The following is a 24,484-nucleotide window of genomic DNA, read 5'->3' as shown; positions in this document are numbered from 1 at the left end:
TTTGGAGGACCTGCATGAACGGGGCATTAGGGTGGTATGTGTAACAATGGATGGTCATGCCTCCAATGTCAGCATGTGCAACCAACTTGGGTGTGAGCTGAAGGGAGACCCACGAGAGCCGCTTCAAACCAGTTTCTCGCATCCGGTGACTGGCGAGAAAGTATTTGTAATGATGGATGCTTGCCACATGCTCACGTAATATGTTGCAGGTAAATAATGATCGGTGTAGACCTATTTGTACAAGTTATGCCTAAAGTTATATCTAAATATTGTTGTCTGTCCATTTGCACAGTTATGGCTGGATGTGATGATCAACATTTTGCTGTTTGTACTTGTTTGAGCAATGACTCATTCTTACTCTGCAGGCATACAGTCCAAATGCAACGAACACCGGACAGATCAATTGGAGGTACATCAATCATCTCAATGATGTGCAAAAAAAAGATGGACTGCATGCTGCCAATAAAATTACAGACAAACATGTCTACTTTGAAAACCACAAGATGAGGGTGTCCCTGGCTGCACAGACACTAAGTCGCTCTGTGTCAGTGGCTCTCCGCACAATGAGGGATCTTGGGTACTCTCAGTTTAAGGACTGTGAGGCAACAGCACAATTCATTGAGGTAATACAATTAGTGTTTAAAAAACAAAGTACGTGTTTTATATAATTTTTTTTATAATTCATTGGAGCGGTGAAGCTCCAAGTTTAGAAATATATCCTGTGTTCTCTGTATATTTTGAATAGATGAGTATTGATTTCTGATGACAGATTTTATCTGATACCTAATGAAACCCTATAATGATATTGATTTTAGATACCAATATTTCTGTATAGATTATTGACAGGCTGTTTGATACAATGAATGGACGCAATCCTCGTGCCAAAGGATTCAAAGCTCCCTTGGGTGCTTTGAATTGGATTGAGAGGAAAGCATTTTTGTCAAGAGCCAGGGAGTACTTGCTCTCTTTGGTAACAAGAGATGGAACACTGTTTCACTGATCTAAGAGGTCTATTAAAATAGTGGTTGCTAAGTTCATGACATGAGTTCAATTACACTCTGTTCCCTTATACATCGCTTCCTAAGATGATCAGTTGTTCCCTAATACATCTCGTTCCTAAGATGATCAGTTGTTCCCTTATACATCGCGTTCCTTAGATGATCAGTTGTTCCCTTATACATCGCGTTCCTAAGATGATCAGTTGTTCCCTTATACATCTCGTTCCTAAGATGATCAGCTGTTCCCTTATACATCGCGTTCCTAAGATGATCAGCTGTTCCCTTATACATCGCGTTCCTAAGATGATCAGCTGTTCCCTTATACATCGCGTTCCTTAGATGATCAGCTGTTCCCTTATACATCGCGTTCCTAAGATGATCAGCTGTTCCCTTATACATCGCGTTCCTAAGATGATCAGCTGTTCCCTTATACATCGCGTTCCTAAGATGATCAGCTGTTCCCTTATACATCGCGTTCCTTAGATGATCAGCTGTTCCCTTATACATCGCGTTCCTAAGATGATCAGCTGTTCCCTTATACATCGCGTTCCTTAGATGATCAGCTGTTCCCTTATACATCTCGTTCCTAAGATGATCAGCTGTTCCCTTATACAACGCGTTCCTAAGATGATCAGCTGTTCCCTTATACATCACGTTCCTAAGATGATCAGCTGTTCCCTTATACATCGCGTTCCTAAGATGATCAGCTGTTCCCTTATACATCGCGTTCCTAAGATGATCAGCTGTTCCCTTATACATCGCGTTCCTTAGATGATCAGCTGTTCCCTTATACATCGCGTTCCTAAGATGATCAGCTGTTCCCTTATACATCGCGTTCCTTAGATGATCAGTTGTTCCCTTATACATCGCGTTCCTAAGATGATCAGCTGTTCCCTTATACATCGCGTTCCTTAGATGATCAGCTGTTCCCTTATACATCGCGTTCCTAAGATGATCAGCTGTTCCCTTATACATCGCGTTCCTAAGATGATCAGCTGTTCCCTTATACATCGCGTTCCTAAGATGATCAGCTGTTCCCTTATACATCGCGTTCCTAAGATGATCAGCTGTTCCCTTATACATCGCGTTCCTAAGATGATCAGCTGTTCCCTTATACATCGCGTTCCTTAGATGATCAGTTGTTCCCTTATTCATTTTTTTTTATTGGTGTTTTTCAGGTCCAAGATGCTTTTAAATGTTACGTATTGCACATGAACGTTATGCAGGTGTCAGAAAGATGGTATGTAAATATGTATGTTGATATGATGTTTTCTTGTTTAAAATGTTTTTTTAAATGCAGTTATGTTTCTGTTGGAATTATCTTGTATTCAGTGTGTTTCAGGTACTAGATGTTCCTAATGGTATGTATTACACAACATCAATTAATGTAGGATAGGAAAGGACAAAATGGTAGGTATTGCATGTGTTGTTTTGTAATTATATTGTTCCATTGTCTACAAGTTCTTAAGTTCTCCCAGTTCTGCAATTACATATTTCCAAGACGTTGTTCCATTGTCTACAAGTATATTATATAGTTAAACAAGAAACTGATACCATTCCTTATATATCCACCCTGGTAGCTGTTTCACATGTTGCTTTCTTGGGGTGTCGTCTTTCATCACAATCAGAGTAATACAACTTCTTCTTTTGCAGGTACTTGTCGATCATTGGATTTATCATCAATATCGACACGTTGATGCTGATGATTCCTGAACTGCTCCAAGTTCAGCAGTATGTGCTCACCTACAGGTTCAGCCAGGATCACTTGGAGCTCTTGTTTAATTCAATCAGAACATCAGGTAGGGGTTGTTGTTCTTTTTATTACAGTAAATTCTGAAAATATACCTAATTAATATATTTGTCTTGTGAGTACTGTATGAATTGTGTGTCTGTTTGCCATATAAGGTTGCTGGAATAACAATCCATCGGCATGCCAGTTCCAGGCCATCTTCCGCCGTCTGATGGTTCGGTGTGGCGTCTCACCTGGTGAGATCACACTGTGTCCCTGTCTGATGTGGAGATGATGGTCTGATGATGGTCTGATGATGGTCTGATGATCCTCTGCTGAAACTGCTGAAGAGCACCCATCTCCATTCGCCAACATTTCAGCCCTTGTGTGTGACCACAGTTATCTCCCCACTCAGTTTGGTGGTCTGGTGGAAAATGCTCTGGTCTACATATCAGGGTTTGTAGTCCGACAGATTCTTCGAAAGCTGTCCTGTGATGTGTGCCGTGCAAGCTTGGTCAGACCAGCATCATTTGACAAGAGCTACCACCTTCTAGCCCTGAAAAACACATTAACCAAAACACAGTCTGCATTTTTGGCAGGTTTTTCCAATATGTATAAATCAAATTTGGCACATCCTGGAAATTCACAACTGGCCCTTCCATGCCAGTATGGATGACAGAACACAGTTGATCGTCTGACCGATTTTTTTCTGACATGATGTCTGTCCAGCCATGTTGCAGTATTCTGTAGCCTGGTCTTATGCTTTGTTTTATTTTGTTCCACTCATCTTCTGATAGGTTTAACTGAAATTCAGTTGGGCACTGTTTAGCCTGTGCCTTTCATTCACTATCATGTTTTCCTTCATCTTGTTTTTCCAATGCTCTTCAGTGTCATAAGACTGAGGTGAATCAGGATTCCCCCCAAAAAAGCTTAGTCCTCTGTAATGGTCTTCTTATCCTTTTTATGGAACAGTCAGGACACAGCCATGGGGAAATCAGTGCTATGTCTTCAATGTTCCTGAATCCAACAGACCTTGGGTGAAACCAGTCTTTACATTTATCACACTGAGCATATGGTTCTAAGGTATTTGGCAGCTTGCAGACACAATATAGCTGTTCATCAGACACAGATTCCACTGGAATTGAATGCTCAGCCTAATTTGGAAATATACATATATATATATATATATATATATATATATATATATATATATATATATATATATATATATATATATATATATATAATTGACTGATGAATATATTGATTATAGTTAAACACATCATTTATGAAAATGATCAGTATCAGCAAATTATTACAAAGACAGACATAGAAAGAGAGAATTTCTAACCTTAATGTGCAGTGTGATCTTGTGAAGTCTCTTTCTGTTATTAAAACTGTTTGGTATAGATAGATAATGACACAGTTGTCCCCAGAACGCATTTTCTTGGTAATGGGTATCACTGTCCATTAGACTGCAGTTTCAATACTTCTGTTCGAATTTTTTTCTCACTCAACGATACATATCGATACTATTAAAAAGTCATTGTGGTTACGATACATTACAGTTTGATGACAGCAAACAATAATTACCAAGCCAAATAATTTATAGCTATTACATCATGTTACCACATACCTTTCCAAACACTTTGAACCTGGAACGACAACAGGTAAATAGATATTTGAATTAAAGAACATATGAATAAATGTTCTTCTTTAAACAACAGTAGTCCTTCTAGAAATGAAATGACAACAATTTTTGAATAGTTGTCTATACTCAGTTAACATTAACCCTCGTGTGTCTTTATGGGCATTTTTTTCTTTTGCCTGTGTTACCAATAACATAAATTTTGGCACAAGTGTGTATTATTATTTAAATTTTACTATTTCACCCTCCATTTCCTTTAATACATATATTTTACAGTAGGTACACCAAATAGTTAGACTAAGGACCTTTTGGACAAAAATGTCCGCATTGAAAACAATTTAAAAAAAGTTTTTATCCCATGGCCATTTAACTATAAAATGACTTGGTCTTTGTTAATAGGCTTTCATTTATGTTGGCAAGCCTTGAAATTTACATTTTACTACTTTTGACCAGATGGGGCCATTTTCTCAGCTTTGGCCTATAAAACAAAAAACTAAATTGTCACTTTAATCCTCTTTTATCCTTCTGCTTATTATAGAGCCAGTTGGATAAATTATGCAGCTATAATTGTGTGGGTGTGTTGATATGGATATCAGAGTGTGGTTATATGTGTAATAAAAAAAATGTGTGTGAGTGTGTGCGTTCAATGCTTGAGAGAGAAAAACTCTACTGTACTGCACATCACAAATCCAACTACTGTGTACCAGTGGAGTTCTGATGACATCTAATTGGGGACATTTGGTGCTGCACGAAAGAAAAATCTGACTAAAAGCTAAAATTTTAAGATATTAACCTCAAATTGTGAACACAACTTGTTCACATTTTCTAGCAGTTACAGATTTACATTTTTCTTATTAAATCTATATAGTATGTATAAAACAATGTTCATAAATAATTTTCATAAATGTAAACCTCTACAATTTTTTTGTTTCAGTTTTTTATATTTTCTTTTCTGTTTCTGTTTTTCCTTCTTTCTTTCTTTCTTGTAATTTTTACTTATTTATTTTGGATGATTGAGTGGATTGGACACAATGGATTGGATCGATTTAAAAAAAACAACTTTAGATTAGATATTCGGTTGTTAAGTGATGACATAAGAAGCGCTGTTTCCGGGTCCAAGCCTCAACTCGCTTCACTTGAGAATACGGCCTCAGCAGCCATTTATGAGCACTGTTTATTCATATTAATCATTTAAGCTAAACGCTTTCAGACTTACGGTATACACTACAGTCTCCGTGCTCACAGCGTCCCAAACACAAATAATTTTTATATATTTTTTTTATATTTATATTTTCATTGTTTGGCTATCTGGTACTTCGGTATGGAGTTAAAGGTTAAGATTATAACTTTTTCGCTAATATTCTATCACATTGTGAGTTTATATTAGCACCATTTGTTGTTTTCTCGTGGTAACTGATAGAGCGTTTGGACACGGAAGCACTGCTATGTGACGTCAGACTTAACAAGTGAATCGCCTAAAGCAATAAACGTTGTGTAGAATACAAGTACAAAAGCTACAGTAGTCGAAGCTATAACCAAGCATAATTAATTAAATAAATAAATAGGCAAACTTTATTTCTTATTTCTCAATTAATTTTTCAGGGAAGTTGCTTACCTGTTTTGAGTCGTTCAGCATGGCTAGATGCCACACTGTACTTAATAATTTTCGGCGTAGGTGTATTTATTTTGTGTTTTGCACAAACCTTTAAAACAAAAAGCTATTCAATATTATCATCCTTACACGAAAAAAAAAGGAAATATATTTGATATATAGCGCCTCCGAATGGTCAAACACTGCAATGGTACTTTCAATTGTCATGTAACAAGATATTTAAAAACTTTGTGATTGATGAAGATAAATGAATTAATTTGTTTAACGCTGGACAAAATGTATTATCAGTTCTTCAAATCCAATTGTTATAGGTTTTTTAGCACCACGGACAGCGACAGAAACGCATTCATAGGCCTACTTCAAATTCACGGGTCTATAACTTCAAAAAGCTACAGTAACAATGTCTAAAATTGTGCATGGCTACATTCGAACACAGTTGGTATAATAATAATTCCTTACATGTATATAGTGCTTTTCTAGACACTCAAAGCGCTTATATAGTCAGGGGGTATCTCCTCATCCACCACCAGTGTGCAGCATCCACCTGGTATGAGGCCCTCATCCACCACAAGCTACAGTAACAGTGTCTAAAATTGTGCATGGCTACATTCAAACAGATGGTATGAGGCCCCAATGAGACTTTTTAACGAACACTCAAATGCAACTGGGCCACATTCGTTCCCACACTCGCAACACTGTCAACTGTTAAATGCAGAGCGTCTTGTTTTAAAAAAAATGAAACTCTCATTTCTTGTGAAAGATTAGAGGTTTTACGTTAATTTAATTATGATGCAGGAGATGTGTGTGATCTTCCGTAATATTTGGCTACTGTTCTAATCGTAGCTTATCCTACTGTTATAAACTAAAACTAAAAAGCCTACTATCCATGTTTATTGAGTTAATGTTCAATAACATTAATTTCAGTTAAGTCACCAAACATATTCAGATTTTTAAAAAGAAAAGAAAAACACTTTTCTTTGCATTGCTGCACTTTTATTGAAAGGTTTTGGTTGATTACTTGGGTAAGCATAAGCTTGGTAATTGTCAAAAAAGTTTTTCTCACTTGTCATCCTGGCATAATGTTGTTGTTTTTTTTTTTTTTTTTTTTTTTTTTTCTTTACAGATAAAATAAAATAAAAATAAAAATACATTGCTGTGGACGTTGTTTACTTCATTAATGTGTTTTACTGTTTTAATGGAATAAGGATGCAAGTAGGATTGGGTATTCGGTTTCGGATTCGCCCGAATCTTAAACAGTGGTTTCGGTTTTCGGCCGAACCCCAAAAATCTGGATTCAGTGCATCCCTATAAAAGAGTAAACTGAGGTTCTGAATCTATCCATTCACATTCTCTAGGGTTAAAGCAAATGTTACCTTGGATTTTTAATCCCTACTTTGCTTAGCCTCAAGACAAAGCTATTTGAAAAAATTCCTAATTTGCTTTATAATGCACACATTGTCACCATTATCAATGAGGCCATAGAAGAGTGCTTTGGATCAGTGTTAGCCAGCAATGAAGGAAAGATGGCTACCACAACCCTGACAAAGTTCTGCTTAAAGGGGGGGTGAAATGCTATTTCATGCATACTGAGTTTTTTACACTGTTAAAGAGTTGGATTCCCATGCTAAACATGGACAAAGTTTCAATTAAGTTGTACGTTTGAAGGAGTATTTTTGTGCCAAAAAAACCTCTTCCGGTTTGTCACAAGTTTTGGGAAGAGTATGGGTCTGTGTGACGTTAGATGGAGCGGAATTTCCTTATATGGATCCTGAGGGCACGTCTGCCGGAAGAGCACGCGCTCCCGTATAGCAGAGCAGAGAGAGGCTGTGCACAGACAATCACTGATCAGAGCGAGAGCGTCGAGAAATGTCACAAAAGGAATGTGTTTTTGTTGCATGACAACCCTGCACAGATTACCAAAAAAAACAGCATTAAGGGACCAGTGGATGAAGTTTATTTTTACAGAGCATCAACGGAGTTGTGCAAGTGTTTGTGTTTGTTCCCTGCATTTCGAAGATGCTTGTTTTACAAACAAGGCCCAGTTTGACGACGGATTTGCACATCGTTTATTTCTTAAGGATAATGCAGTCCCAACGAAAAAGGGTCATGATCGTGTGTTGGAACCGCATGCGGTGAGTAAACTGCTTCAAATATCTCTGTGTTGTTAACTTAGCTATCAGCGCGTAAGCACATCAAGTAAACAACATGCGATGTTGTCATCAAACTGCACGAGTAAAACTGCTTCAAATATCTCTGTGTTGTTAACTTAGCTATCGGTGCGTAAGCACATCAAGTAAACAACATGCGATGTTGTCATCAAACTGCACGAATAAAACTGCTTCAAATATCTCTGTGTTGTTAACTTAGCTATCAGCGCGTAAGCACATCAAGTTAACAACATGCGATGTTGTCATCAAACTGCACTTTCCACATGTACAGCTTAAAAAAAAAAAAAAAACCTACATAAAGTGTAACTTAGTCATTTTCCAAAACCGCTAAGCAAATATATACAGTTTCAGTACATACCACATAGAGACGCCTTTGCTGATGCTGCTCTTGTTAAATTTCAGCCTCTGGATCTGTGTCCAGAAAAAAAAAAAACGGTACAGACTATCTTTCTCTTGAAGGATGAAAAATGGGGGCAAAAACAAAAGTGTTGTTTCTATAATGTTGTTCAGTGTACATTTTACCAATAATTTCACTTAATATAATAATACACTATAGGGCTGTTATGAAATCAGTATTGACAAAAACAATCTTTTCATTGCAGAAAAAACAAAAGCAGCTGAAGTGGCATTTAGATGAATTCACACAGACAGTTTAACGAAGCTGAAATGTAGCATGAATGCATTTACACTGCACAATTACAACAGCATAAATAAGGTTATGAGCTTGGTGTTTTAAATGGCCTCTATAATGATTATTGAAAGGTTCATATTTTGGCATTGGGAGTCCCCAACAACAGGTTGACATGCATGCAAGGTCAAAAAACACTTTTGTTGTCTGCATTTATTTTTACCTTACTTCCTCAGTGACTCCCAAATTATTCACTCAACGATTAATTTTTCCAAAGTCCTCCTTTGTGTGATGCTAATCTGCTGTGATTGGGCCGATTGGTCTCATTTTCATTTCGTCATGCCTGTGATACCTGATAAAGCACCGTTTGTGAGCGCAGTGGTGATTTTTGTACAGGGTAACCAGGGAAACTGCTATTTTTACTGCTCCAAAAGTGTGTATATATATATATATATATATATATATATATATATATATATATATATATATATATATATATATATATATACACATCTGTTTGTTTGTTCTAGCACTGCAGTATCGGGGATCGGACTATTACCTGAATTCACTGGGGGACACTAGGCAGCAGAATAATAAAATAGCAGAAAACTGGAGGCACAGGAAAGCTTTAAAATAAAATAGATTTACATTTTTGTATTTCTATATGAACTTTATTTTGCCCATATATATGAACTATATCTACTTTATATATTTTAAACTTTACCTACATTTCAGCACATTTGCTGCATCAAAAGGGTACCAGGGGCCAAGGAAATGGGTAATGAGGAACCACAGCCTTCAGTCTGACAGTATTTCCTGTGGTGTTTTCACAGCTGTGGTAAAAATGCATTCATCTTTATTACTCTTATTATTATTACTACTACTAGTACAACAAATCATTGTCAGTTTTTTCGGATCATGAAACTGCTGTGCGGTTTGTAATGATATTGTATATATTTGTATATATTTTATTATTATTATTCTGCTTCAAAAGTTCCTGCTGATTGTGGAACTTAGGGGTCTATTGTTTTGAAAAGTGTAGCTAAACTAAAGTAATTCAGCTTTTTGTGGCATTGGATAAATCTTCCTTTTTTGGATCAACTTTCTGAGGCCATTCTAGAAGGCTCAAAGGGATACCTTGCATGCTCACCTGTACAGAAAGAGAGAGCGACTGGGGTGGTTTCTTTTTAGGTCACTTGGAAAGTACCATACACATGTATTTATTTAGAGTTTATTATTGGTTGATTCCTGTTGAAAGAGTAACAATGCAGCAAACATGTTTCTTATGTGCTTTAGATAAGTCAGGTATTTGTGGTATCTGTCACAACATGGTGCTTAGAAAGAACAAGGCAAGTCCAAGTCACACAAAGTACATTTTAAAATAAAATTTAAAGCAGTCTAAGCTCTAAGTGGTCTTTTGATCTTTTGACTCCAGATCCAACTGTTATTAGTTGGGGAGTTAACATTTTTGTCCTAACCATTTTTCATGCAAATGATCTTTTTAGGAAAAATGCTCAACCTGTTTAGTAAATATCCATAACAAATGTCTACCTGGGAATCAAGAGGATGCCAAGTGTCTGTTTTGCCAAGGTAGAAAATTTTGGAATAAATGACACTTGTGCCTACATTGTAAAATAAACCTAATATTACATAGTTTAATGAGGCTTTTTACATTTTGATAGGCTATTAATAATAGTCTATCAGCCTGTTTATTTGAATATTATTTCTAAATACATGAGTTCTGTTAGAAGGCAGTTCAGAAGAAGGTAACAGAAACCAAGAAACTGACAAGACAGAAATGCAGGACACAACCAAGATCAGACAGGTGAAGTTTTGTATCTGCTCTATAACAGGTTTTAACCTCTGATAGGTTTTAGCCATTGTAAAGAATAATGTTATTTAATGCTGACCTGTCAGTGGTTTTAATGTTACGGCTGAACAGTGTGATCTGTTTGTCTAGTAAAGAATCAGGTGACACTGATATGAATGCTATAAATGTTCCATTAATAAAGGAAACCAGAATGAAGACACTTTATGATGCTGTAGATAAGTCTATGAAAAGCACTATTTACAATAACAATAGACAGTAATTCATTTTAATCTAAATTAATGCATGCTATGCCATTGGTACGGTTACTTTTCCGTTCCAACTTGGGGGATTCCTAGTGGAAAGTGCTTTAAAAGTATCAGACTTTCAACAAGGAAAAAGGTAAGTACAATTTTTTTTAAAAATGGGTTTTTAATTCTAGCAAAATATGCTCTAGATCAGTCCCATTTATAAAAAATTTTTTTTTAAAAAATAAAATAAAACATGCAAATAAATGATCTTATTGCTATGGTCCAAACCCTTCTTACTTTTGTATTCCTATGCATCTTAAGAGGATTTTAGAAAATATAAAGTAGCGCCACCTTTTCAAGGTCATTATAATATATGTAACACATTGATATTTCAGATACCTGGTCACATCAGATGAGCTACAGAGAAGATGCTCTCTGCCAGAGAGCTACTCTAGAAACACTATAGTGGCTTATCTCAGGAAAGGCCAAGGGACAAAAAAAGAAAATTATAGAGAAGTTGGAAGCCCTCAAAGCGAACAAAGTTAACTTCACAGTGCTCCAAACTTTTTGAACGTAATAATATAGTAGTAGTAGTAATAACTTTAAAGGGAATTCTAAGACCAGTATCATAGTTTTGTGGTTTTGAATCACAAAGGTCCTATTATAGTAAGATTTTATATAACACAATATAATTTCAACTGATTTTACACATTGTTTGTAACTATTGTTATGCACTTACTATGCATAAACCATGGTAAGCAGAAAATCCTTTTAGCATGCACAAGACATTGAACCTTGAGGTAGATGGGCTATAACAGCAGCGAAGAACAATAATCTGCAGATTACCAGATTTCCACCCTATTAATTATTGGTTATTCAAAAGTTTTTGTACAGTTCTGTGTAAACGGTAAAGACTTTTGTGAGTGAAAAGTCCCAGTAGATCAGCAGGTTCTGAAATATTAAAACCAGCTTATCTGGCATAAACAACCATGCCATGGTTATTTATTTTTCCATTCTGATGATTGATGTAAACATAAACTGAAGCTATTAAAATGTATCCGTAGGGTGTTGCATTTTTATTTGTATTTTTTTTTTTACATTATGCTGCTGGCATATGATTGGCTGATTAGATAACTGCATGAATGTACAGGTGGTCTTAATAAAATGGATAATGAGTGTATCCAGTCATAGATTTGACAGCATCAGAGAAATCATCGTTGTTGTAAATCACACAATCATTCATTAGCAATGTAAATCGAATGTGAATTTCATGCGCATCTCATCGGTAAAGACGCTCCTGTAATTAGAAGTATATCTCCAGCACGTGTGTTCAGATCAGGATTGCCAGGTTTTCACAACAAATCCTGCCCAGTTGCTTCTCAAAACTTGTCCAAAACTAGCCCAAGCATGTTTCTAGGAGATTCCTCAATAAAAATTCCTTCTCTGGGTTAAAATATACGTTTTTTGGCAAGGTTGCCTTGGTAAAATTCGAATTTTAGGGGCTAAATATCACGTTATTGGTATTGGGGTTGCTTCAAACCATGGACATGAAAAACAACCGCGGACTTGGCAACACTGGTTCAGGTGGAGCAGCAGTTTCTACACAGAGCTGTAGTCTACTGACAACTAGTACATAATCGCTTTCAAAATCAACAACAACAAAAAAATTGCCAGCAATTTAAAAAAATTATTTTGTGCAGATTGTCAGTGAATTATGGCTCTGTGTAGTAAATGCCAACCAGTGTTGCCAAGTCTGTGGTTGTTTTTCATGTCCGCGGGTCGAAGTGACAATACCAATAACGAGATATTCAGCCTCTAAAATGCAAATTAGGTAGGTAACCCTGCCAAAAACATATATTTTAACCCTGGGAAGCAATTTTTATCAGGGAGCCTCCTGGAAACGGGATTGGGCTAGTTTTGAACGTGTTTTGAGAAGCAACTGTGCAGGATTTGTTGTGAAAACCTGGCAACACTGATCTGAACACACATGCTAGAGATTAGGGCTGTTTACCGTGGAGAACCTGGCGATACGATACATACCTCGATACACAGGTCACGATTTGATACGTTCCTCGATACAGAGCTGTCTCTGTAAGATTTGATACAATGTGACACGATTCGATACGATTCAATAAAAATACATGGGCCAGAGCCAATTAGTTAATGCTGAACATATTTATTCAAACAGAACTCTACATTTTTCTTCAATTTATTGGAGACAAAAGTGCATTATGACAGTGCATTTTGCTTAAATATTTGCAACTTTAAGTGCTCTGATCAATTGTACACAAATTGTATTAATCTGGAAATTACCACAAGTCAACATTTAACTTTCCAAGGGTACAGTCTGAGCTCACACAAGCACAACATCTTCTTATTCTTCTTCTTCTTATTAAATCTTCTTATAATTCTTTTTTTGACACCATGTACTGCCATAACATATTTCACTATGAAATCACTTAAATGCTACATCTTGCTTTAACATTTGGCACAACAACAAATCTAATCTCCCTCATAACAGGATGGATTTTTAAAATCTTAAGGCTAAACCAGGTTTGTCCTCAAAAAGGCAGGTTGAACAAAAATCACTGCAGCAACAAAACGATAACCTGAGGATACTCTTGGTAATGCTAGCTTCCTATGACTTAAGATTTCAAGTAAGCGCTTGAGCATATAATGCGCGCTATTCCAGCGCGTCACAACATCAGTGATCAGTTTATGTTCAGGCAATTCGAGCAACTTCTGCTTCTGTCGAAGTACGTGGCTGGCTGTGGTACTGCGCTTAAAAAAGGGTTGATATCCGTCTAACACGTTCCAATAAACGAGCGACAGCAGGAAGCTTCAGTGCACGCCGCGAGGCAAGGTTTAAAGTGTGAGCGAAGCACCTGAAATGCAACATACCGGTGTTGTGTAATATTCGGTTCCCGTGAAAAACTGTTCCCTTGGGTGGAGTTTACATGAATATTCATCAGTTCCCTTATTGTGGGCGTGTCCTTGAAACACTGTGCAAAAGAACGAAACTGAAAATATCAGTGCACGCTCGTCAAATCTCTATTTGATTTAATGGATTACTTTGAACAGGTAACGAAGTGTCAATGTTAAGTGTTAATTAGCATTAACTGCAACAGTGCCAGAACAATGGATAGTTTGTGTAATATGATAAATCATCTTTCGTGTTTTGCTTGATTGATTACAGGCACACAGAAAAACAATCAATAAGCTAATTTAACCTATTTTACCTAATATAGTTTTTACTGTTTGGTGTATTTCACTTTTTATAGGCTATATGTCATTTGTGGGGCTTTGTTTTTAATAGTTTGCTTTGATTAGACTACCTAGTTGTCATTGGTGAGAGACTAGTACAATTTGTATACAATGCTTGAAACAAACCACTACAAATGTATCTATGTCTTAATAAAATCGGTTTGAGTATCCTGTGTCATGCTTTCTTTAATCTTTTTTTTTTTATATATATATAACCCAGCAGCCTTCGCAGCCCCATCAGTGTATTTATTATTATAAATGCCCATTTACTTCGGTCACATGTTTTATTACTAAGATTTTAAAGTATCTTCAGAGTGAGTCATGCAACATTGAAACAACATGTGAGTTATTTTTTATATTTAAATGAACAGTCTTTTTTAAATGGACACATTTTTCTTTATTGCATTGAGTTAACAGTCAAATACAGAGCTTAACGGTTTAGACAATCTGAGAAAGAACTACTAATAATAAATATAATAATAATGAATAAGCACATTGAATACATTAATATTGCATCATTTAACAACACTCTTTAATGTTGACAGTTCTCTGATTTGTTTTAATAGTAACATATGGCATGCAGGTTTAAAATTACTTTTAAACCTCTACTCTTTACTGTTTAAAATATAAAATGTTACTATGACAAGTACAGAAGTGATTGCTTTATGAATATAACTCAAATTGAAAAGACAGGGAAAGTTGTGTGAAAGTAAGCATGAAATGAAGCAATGCAAAATGAGGTGAGTGTCTGAGATATGTATTGTCTCTGGATGAGAACAGTCTCCATGTATATCCAGTTCATACAATGATCTGCTACTGTACCAGTGACTTCAGATCTCTCGTCCAGTCTGAAACAGACAGTGACTTTACATGATGATCAATATATGTGGAAACATCACAAATGCAAATCAAAGCCATATCATAACATTGGTGATGATGAAACACATGATTTCTTATCCAAATGTAAAAATAATATTCTTGGAGTAGCTGCTGACCTATGTCCAAGAAGACTGCATCAGAACAATACTTTAAGGTTTATTCACCGTTTTATATAACCAATTAGAAATTAGATTGATTACAAAATTAACATTTTCACTGCAAGAAAATTGTTTTCAGTAGCCTATGTATGTGACTTATTTGGGTAACAGAAACACTGGCTACATACAAACTAAACTTTTTATAAATGACACAGGATAGCTAGCCTATAGCTATATTTATTAGGCGGCATATATATTAGTTTCAAGCATTGTCGTGAATACACTGCAGTAATAGTCACCAGTAGCCTAACTTAGCTAATCATACTTTTCAAACAGCAATTAATACCCCACAAATGAAATATATAAAAAGCTGAACACATCAAAAAATATGATTAAGAAACAATATATCCCAGTTATCATAGGTTATTCGCTTATAGTTTTTCTGTTAATAACTATAAACTATTCGCTTATAGTTTTTCGCATTCGATTTTTTGCACAGCCCTAAAAAATAAAAATAATAATAATAATTATATATATATATATATATATATATATATATATATATATATATATATATATATATACAAAAACACTTGCACAACTCCGTTGATGCTCTGTAAAAATAAACTCCATCCACTGGTCCCTTAATGCTGTTTCTCTTTTGGTAATCTGTGCAGGGTTGTCTTGCCCTGGCAACCAAAAACACACTTCTTTTGTGACATTTCGCGACGCTCTCGCTCTGATCACTGAATGTCTGTGCTCTCAGTGCTCTGATCTACGGGAGCGCGCGCTCTTCCGGCAGAAGTGTCCTCAGGACCCATATAAGGAAATTCTGCTCCATCTAACGTCACACAGAGCCATACTCGAAAAAAACTTTCCGAAACTTGTGACAAACCGGAAGGAGTATTTTTGGAACAAAAATACTCCTTCAAACGTACAACTTAATTTTTGAAACTTTGTCCATGTTTAGCATGGGAATCCAACTCTTTAACAGTGTAAAAAACTCAGTATGCATGAAATAGCATTTCACCCCCCCCCCCCCCCTTTAAGGATGATGCAATCCCAACCAAAAAGGGTCTCGATCGTGTGTTGGAACCGCAGGCGGTGAGTAAAACTGCTTAAAATATCTCTGCCTCCTTGTTAGTGCATCCGCCTCCCATGCCAGAGACCCGGGTTCGAGCCCCGCTCGGAGCGAGTCGTTGCTGCTGCTGCTTTCGTTCAGTTTCAGCCTCTGGATCTGATTCTGGATCATAAATAAACGGCTGAATCTGACTGTTAGCCATGGTTTGTTTTGTATGATGGTTTTTTCCTCACGGTAATGTCACAGCTTCCAAACGCTCTCAACGCAAAAGCCTATTCACACTCGTGATTCTTTAGCTCCGCCCACACGTCACGCCTCCAGCCGGTCGTGTTTTTCCGGGAAAAATCAGTACAGACTATCTTTCTCTTATGAATATAATAAAACTAAAGACTTTTTAGAGTTATGAAGGATGCAGTACTACTCTATAGGTACTCAAGATTAACAGGATAATGAGTGAAAACGAGCATTTCACCCCCCCTTTAAGTAAGATTATAAGAAAATAAAGGATCACAACAACAGAAGTGGATCCGATCGGCGAACCAACAAGTGGTTTGACCGCCTAGACGCGTTACTAGGACACAGACCATCATTTTCTGGTGCAGCGGTGACTAAAGACTCCGCTACTGCATTGTTGGAAGCCTTGCCGGAATCCGACGAACAGTGGGTAGAAGGTAAATAAATATATGTATATATTACATCTAAATGATATCGTCTTAAACTCATTGTAGTGATAAATCAATCTAACTTTTTTTACACCATGTTTTTCCAGACGAATCGAGTGGGCTGAGTGAATTGCAGGCAACAGAGGCCAGCGTGTTTTCCCCTGCAATCACCAGTAGCCCTCGTCTCAATTTTCCCGCTGAATCACACACACGCCAAGGTATTACCCACGTTTGTCCTTTGTCCAAAAACATAACTTTTCTTCAAAACTGACCTCATGGAAATGTTAATGGTTTTGTGACATTGTGTTTATTTGATATTTAAAACTAACATAGCCCATGATCAAACATTAAAATATGGAACATGATGGTTTAAAAGGAAGATTTTTCAGAAAAAAATCCATTGAATAATTTTGGATGATTTCTTTTATGTCAGGGTGGACTTTGTGTTTATTTCCACATGTTGACTATTTTCCTTTCACTTTAGGCAAGAGGAAAAGGGATAGTGACTTCCTTGATGCATTGAGAGAGATGGAAGATGCTAATCGAGCCGTCCTGCAGCGTGGACAAGAACAGCGAGACGAGTACATGAAACTGTTACTAGAGAGCCAGGCTAAAGAGAGAGAAATGAGGAGGCAAGAGTTGGCATTCCTCCAGTCAGAATCTAGAGAAAGCAGGCACCAACAGAGAGACTTTCAGGCTGGGTTTCTGTCTGTTCTTGGAGAGTTTGTACAGTCTTTCAAAAAGTAGCCACTTGACTGAACAGATTCTCGTTTGCACTTTAAACCTTTGTCTTTGCACGCCTGCACACACATATATAAAAAAAAATATATGTGTGTGTGTGTATAAATGTTTCTTTGCACTGTTGGGAGTTTATATATAGTAGTCAACATTTGTAGTGGATCAAAATCTGTAATGTAAGTAGTCCTAGAATCTTATAAAGTCAACTCTGCACTTTTGATCCACGTCAAATGATGACTACTGTACTTTATATACCATTGGAATTACTGCGGTCAAGTTTTTCTTTTTTGGCTGGGCTGCTGCCTGTTATTGGTCAGGTTCTAAAATACATTTGCACATTATTATTTAATTTTTCCAAAGTTTTATTTCTATTTGTAAATTTTATATTTTAATTTTGTCCCAATTACTAATGTAAAATAAAGTTTGAAGTGTGACTTTCTTGTTTTCCTGTGTCTTTTTTTTCAATCATTATTAATTTTTTTTCATTCATTTCATTCATTATTAATACTTTTTAAATGTTTTGTTTAGAAGTTAAAACATGTAACACATAATACATTACACATACAATATGTAAAAGGAGATACTACTTGAATTCCCCAATACTAGTAACACCCATAATGCTGTGAGTAAGTACTGACTTGCAGTTTATCCATTAAATTAATTCATTAAACACTAATAAGCTGTGTATTTATAGTTACAATCAAACACACATTACAGACTCATATTACAATGATAATGCAGTTTACAGTTTTAGTAAATTGTATTTATTACAAGAAAGTTGTACACTGCTTTTGTTGCAATGTTGTATAACAGGTTTATCAGCATGAACACAAGGCACATTACAGCTGTTCACATTACATTGCAGTGATACTGCAGCTTACTATGTTGTCGTCAAAAACTGCAATAGAGCTGTGCGTGCATCTAGTCCCTCAGCCTCTACAGTGGCCGACTGAGCACCATCAGGCTGCTTTAATGCACTTGTCACCCATTCTTCCCTTAACTCATCACCATTCATTTCACAAAGGTTATGCAGAACACAACATGCTTTCACCGGGGATTTGACCTTGTGCATACTGCAGTCATTTCTTTTTAGCAAACACCTCGATCTTCCTTTTAGTCTGCCAAAAGCATTCTCCACCACCACCCTGGCTCTGCTTGTTTTTTGATTGTACACAATTTTTTGGGGTGTCAGTTGTCCGTTGTCAGTAAAAGGTTTCATCAGCCAGCTCTTCAAAGGATAAGCTGCATCACCAAGGACAAATTACCCCACATCATGTCCACAAATGTTTTTTGTTACATCAGGTAGTAACAAACCCCTATCCACTAGTCCCCACAAACCTGACAAACGCAGCACTCTGGCATTATGCAGGCTGCCTGATGCTCCAACAAAAACATTCCAAAAAAGTCCCCTTCCATCCACAACAGCCTGCAGGATGATCGAATGCCAGCCCTTTCGGTTGAAGTACTCTGTGTGGTAGTCCTCAGGCCCAAGAATGGGGATATGTGACCCATTATTTGCACCTACACACTGTGGCAACCCCCATCTGCGTTCAAATACATAGCCATTTCTTTGAACTTTTCACAGTTTGGTAATTTAATAACTTCTGGCATGAGTACCTTCTCAACAGCGGAGCAAAAATCATGAACACATCGACACACAGTAGCAACTCCAATTCCAAATAAATGAGAGATGCTTCTGTACTCGGAGTTGGTTGCTAGTTTCCACAGTGCAATGGCGATTCTTTTTTCGATGGTTATACAAAGTCTGTAGTTTGTGTCTTGTCTCTCCAGTTGAGGTTGTAATCGACGACAGAGGTACATAAAAGTATCTTTAGACATCCGGAAATTCTTTATCCACTGGGCCTCGGTCGAAACCACGCTGTCCCACCACGCAGTTGTTCTATTATGTACCCAAACTGATGGCGCAACGCGACGCATTCGATAGTACTCGTAAATCTAGAACACACAAAAGTGGCAAAAATAAGTTCACGAAATCTATAATAACATTAGTCACAACTCTAGATAAATTCAATTTATTTATTTCTTACCAATCTTGTTCTTTCTGCTCGATGTCGCGCGTTCGTCTCAGCCATCTCACGGTCGATGTCGGCAATTGCTGAAGACACGTTGTCTCGTTTTGTATCGAGCATTACGAGCTTTCTGGATACGCTTTACTATCAGTGCTCACCTTTTTTTGCCGTTTGGTTCATAATTTCTTGAGTAAACCAATACAACATGAGCAGAAGCAGCACTCCTTGGATCTCATCCATTCTACCTTTTCTGTCGCGCAAGAATGATTACGGTCTGTACCTGACAAGAAGAAGCAGTCGCACGCAATACTACGTCACCGGACAAATTAGCATAATCTTCCCGGTACTTTAGACCCCGGTGGAAACGCAGAAGGCAACGGGTCTGGGGGGACAAAAAAGTTCCTGGTAGAAAAGTTCCTGGGAGAAAAGTTCCAGGTAATGTCAAGTGAATTGACTTGGAGCTGAACTTTAAAGACCTAGGATTCTATTTTAGGATTCACATTTTTCGTGTTCCTGTGGCTCAAGTGGTACGGCATGGTTTTTAGTAGAGCAAGATTGTGGGTTTGATTCCCAGGGAATACGTTAGGTAAAAAACTTTAGCCTGAAAGCAATGTGTACATTTAATTTAACTTACCAAGACAATAGTATTAAACTATACGTTTTTATCATCTTTGCTGGTTAGCAAAAGTAATATAAGTTTTAAAGCAGGCACAGTTTTGCAACTAACAACTATGCTTTTATCTCTACATGATTAGACTATTGTATGTCGGGTTACCTCTTTCCTTTTTCTCATCTCCAAATGGTGCAGAAAGCAGCAGCCCATCCACTCACGGGAACCCATAAACGTGACCATATCGCACCAATCCTACGCTTGGTTACCAGTCCAAACTAATTTAAAAATGCTTTTCTTTTATTATAAAGCTCTTAATAATTCATCCTCTATCCAATCTGCTTGTTGCAGCACCTGTAGTCTACATCACTTCAGTCTCAAAACAACTGTCACTTGCTGTTAGCTCCATGATCGAGCCTTCACAGAACAGCTCCTGCATTTGCTGAACTAAAATCTTTGTTAAAAATAGGTATTTTCTTTTAAAATTTTATCGGTGTCATTTTTATTTATAATTTTTCAAATGTATATAAAGAAACTTGTTGGCCAACCAAGATGTTTTAATATAATTTATAAATAAACTGAATTTGATTCAAATATACATTTCAAAGTTTGGTATCTTGTCTAAGTATTAGTACCCTGTTAAAAAACCCAGCATATGCTGGTTAGGTATGTTTTGAAGCTGGGATGCTGGTTTGAGCTGGTCCTTTGCTGGTTTATGTTGGTCATGTGCTGGTCTTTAGTTGGTCATTTGCTGGTCAGACATTATTCTGTTGTGGAACTTGTGAGGTGCATGATAAATGGATCAAAAGAACAAGCATACAGTTGTGATTGTGCAACTCTTTGGTTTTCATCAGACATGTAGCAGATGTCAGTGTGTGTTTGACAGATCCACATTCACAGACAGCACAAATCAGTGTAAAGTTTAAAGAAACAGAAAGAGAAAAAACCAAGACTTCAAGAGCAGTATGCAGCATTATTTAATTTTCGTGAGATTCAAAATAACATTATCAGATTCTTTTAATCATAAAAACAAAGATTCAGTAATTGTAGTTACATCATCTGTAACTGAAAAATCTCTTTGCTATATGAAATGATTCCAGACTAATTTTAACCGATACATGCATATATCTAAATAATTACTTGAGAATGTATTGCCTATGTATTGAAATGAAAAGCGCTTAGTTATCCTTGGAGTTCAGCGATCCTGAAATCTAGATATTCATGGTTGTGCAGGTGAAGTTGGAGGGTTCGGCTCATTGGTAATCTTTAAATCACAGCAGAACAACACTGGTTCTTGACCAAGACACAGTTTTTGCTGCCACAGATATAAACGCTCCCTTGGCTTCAGCCCAAATGTGAGTTGCTCTTCCTCTTCAGTTGCTTCTTTCCAGCTTTCGTTTTCAGTGCTGACATGTGAACCTCCATGTTCAGCAGAAAAGGAGAACTGCAACTTCGCAATTAACTTTGCAAGCTCTTCAGATTCAATTGAGGCTGATTTTTCTATCTTCCAGTTTTGAGTGATCTGGGCAATTTTCTCCTTATTGTATCCAACCATTTTACTGATCTTCTTTTGCCATGTCACCGGTGTACTGCTGTCATTAGTTATGGTTTTAATATTCTCCCACATACCAATGGTTGGGCCTTTAGTTACAGACAGCCCACCAGGAAGGAAGTTAAGAACATCGGGATGAACAGAATAGACAGCACTGTTCTCGTCTGAGCTGAGATCAGGACCGGTGCAGTACTCAACTCCCCACTCTGAGGCTGGCTTGAGGAAGCAGAAGCCAGTTTTCTTGGATGGTGGGCTCCAGTAATACAGACCGTTTCTGAAGTTGGTATCCAGGGTGTGTTCTTCAGCATCCATGTCTTTAGTCATGTTCGTTGCTTTCCGGTAAGTGCCTTTTTTTTGGAAGATGATGTAAAAATAGCCATGGGCTGCGAAGTAGTGGTCTCCACCCTGATAGTTGGGATGAAGGCTGAAAACTACAGCATCGCTGTCTGTCGACATGTTTGTGACTCTGCGGCAGGAATTGCCATTGATGATGTGGAAGTAGCTATCTCCGCCAATGTAATGGTCTCCATTTTGGCAGGCAGGGTGCAGATTGAAAATAGAGATATCTGAACCTTTATTTAAACTACCTGTCTGCATATAGCAGCCGAGGTCAGAGCGGATTATATAATAATATTTGTTAAATGCACAGATGTCAGTGCCTTTTGCTTTGCTCCTGGGAATAATGCCGCTCATCGTGCCTGAACCTGCAACACAGAATCAATCAAACTTTCAATCACATGCACATTCCCAGTGGAATTCTGTACGAATGTATAAGAACCAGAACCAAGCTGAGCAATAAAAATATATGGTGTCATATTGACTCATTAGAACTAAATTTACAAATATCTAAATTACAATTAAGTAGAATTAAACTGTATACAGGCACTAAAATAGTCAAGTTCTTTATGGTCAAACACATTTTTATATTGAAATAATGAAGATTTCTGTGCCACCCCAGTCTGGCTGCTGGTCTCTCTCTGGCCACCCCTAGGAAACATCCTGACTCTGCTACTTCATTTTGGGCTTGCATCCAAATCTGGACTGTTTGCCTGCAGTGCAGCGTCATCATCTTAATAAGCCATGTCACACATTTTGGTGTTAAACGTTTTAGAATGTCTATTAACGTAGACTAGTAACCTGCACAATTATGCACAACTTAAACAACAAATATTCTGAATAGCAGAAAAAATACAATAAAAATTAAGCTAGTTTCTGGGAATGGTCTGACAAAATTGACGTGTCTGGTAGGAACCAACAATGTATTGTTGGGTTTTGATTATAGCATGTGCTAAGTGAATAAATGTCAATGTTAAAAAAGCCATACCTTAGGAAGCTGACTTCCAAACAGCAAGCTGAAGTTTTCTGTTTTGCAGTTGTGTCTTCTTTCCTTGAATTTCTTTCCTGTATTCTTTTGTCACTGCATTGGCCATTTATAAAGAACGGTACATCATTATGCAAGATGCATGCAGTCCAATCAGAATGGATCAGAAGGTGGCAGTGACGTCAGATTGCAGCTATTTTTTCCAGGATATCACATGACCTTAAATAAACCTTCAGTCCTGCACAGTCATGGCTCAGATAAACGGGGGTGGGAGGGGGCTGGCTATCAATCAAATTACACAGGGGAGATCCACTGAGCCTTAAGGACAATGACGAGCAGAATCACTGAAGGAAAGATAAACGAGAAATAGAAATATAGCTGCAAGCAGTCAATGAGGGGCCAAGCAAAATAAGGCATAAAAAGACATGGCACCATGACTGGGGGCATCAGACCAGCTGCAACAATGAGCAAGTGACGACATTTTAAGGTGTTTTAACAGAAAATTATTGATTGCTGTGATGCAGTGTGCTCAGAATAAAGTAGCAATGACACATACAAAGTTTGGTGTCAATTTAACAAAGCATTGCAGAGATACAGCTTCTAGTGTCATTTTGGCTTCACTCCATCAAATTCATTGATGCGGTATACATTACGGATTGAACGACTTATGATTTTTTATAGTTGACTGATGTGATGAAAGTCGAGTCGAAGTCGACTATCACTGATGACGTCATTAATGAACATAAGCTTGGAGGAGTGAAAAAAACCTTTGTGCACAGCTATGGCATATGAAACAGCACTACCCACATGGTTATTGCTCCTATAACAGCTAATTTTTATCAGTTCTTTTGCCTTTGAGTCATTATATTTCTCACAGATTTCTGCTCGTTCTTAATCAGACACAGATAAAGTAGCACAGTAAATGTCACATTCATATTAATGCATTAGTGAGAGCGATTGTGTGCGTGAATTAATTCTACCTGGCAGTGTTTCTCTACTAGTAGTGATGCTGTGGGTTTTAGTTCTTCAGAAATAAATGATAGAACTTTTCAGTTTCTAAGCTATTTTATTGGGAAATCACAAACAGTGTTGACAGTATATTTCCATGGCAGACATAAAGTTTTGCTGGCAGAATAAACATTCTTAACATGACGCATTGTCTCATTACAAAATCTCAAATTCATATAAAGCTTTTAGCATGTTTCTTCATTAAATATTTTGACAACAAGGTGGTCATTTTAAGTACCTTCAGGGCAAAATGCCGGTGGCACATACTGAGTTTCGTAATGCTACACCAATGCAATATGTAAGGGATACTAATGTGTACATCCAGTTGGTTATTCTTGCAGAATAAACCCTGACAGGGTGATTCATGTCGGGTCTTGTATCAGCCAGAAGGGGTTAATTC

At 37.1% G+C, this 24,484-nt stretch overlaps 1 protein-coding gene across 1 annotated transcript; it reads right to left on the bottom strand.

Moving 5' to 3' along the window:
• Positions 1-21,140: 21,140 nt before the first annotated feature.
• Positions 21,141-23,426, bottom strand: LOC113099813 (uncharacterized). Its single transcript, XM_026264763.1, has 2 exons — positions 23,080-23,426; positions 21,141-22,459 (listed from the first exon to the last, which is right to left on the bottom strand). Exon 2 carries the CDS (start codon positions 22,446-22,448, stop codon positions 21,423-21,425), a length of 1,026 nt encoding a protein of 341 aa, XP_026120548.1. The 5' UTR covers positions 22,449-22,459; positions 23,080-23,426; the 3' UTR covers positions 21,141-21,422.
• Between the last annotated feature and the right edge of the window lie 1,058 nt (positions 23,427-24,484).

This window comes from Carassius auratus, unplaced genomic scaffold, assembly GCF_003368295.1.
Source record: "Carassius auratus strain Wakin unplaced genomic scaffold, ASM336829v1 scaf_tig00217058, whole genome shotgun sequence".
Lineage (NCBI taxonomy): Eukaryota > Metazoa > Chordata > Actinopteri > Cypriniformes > Cyprinidae > Carassius > Carassius auratus.
The sequence above is the reverse complement of the archived record's forward strand: the minus strand, read 5'-3'. Positions and strand labels throughout refer to the sequence as shown.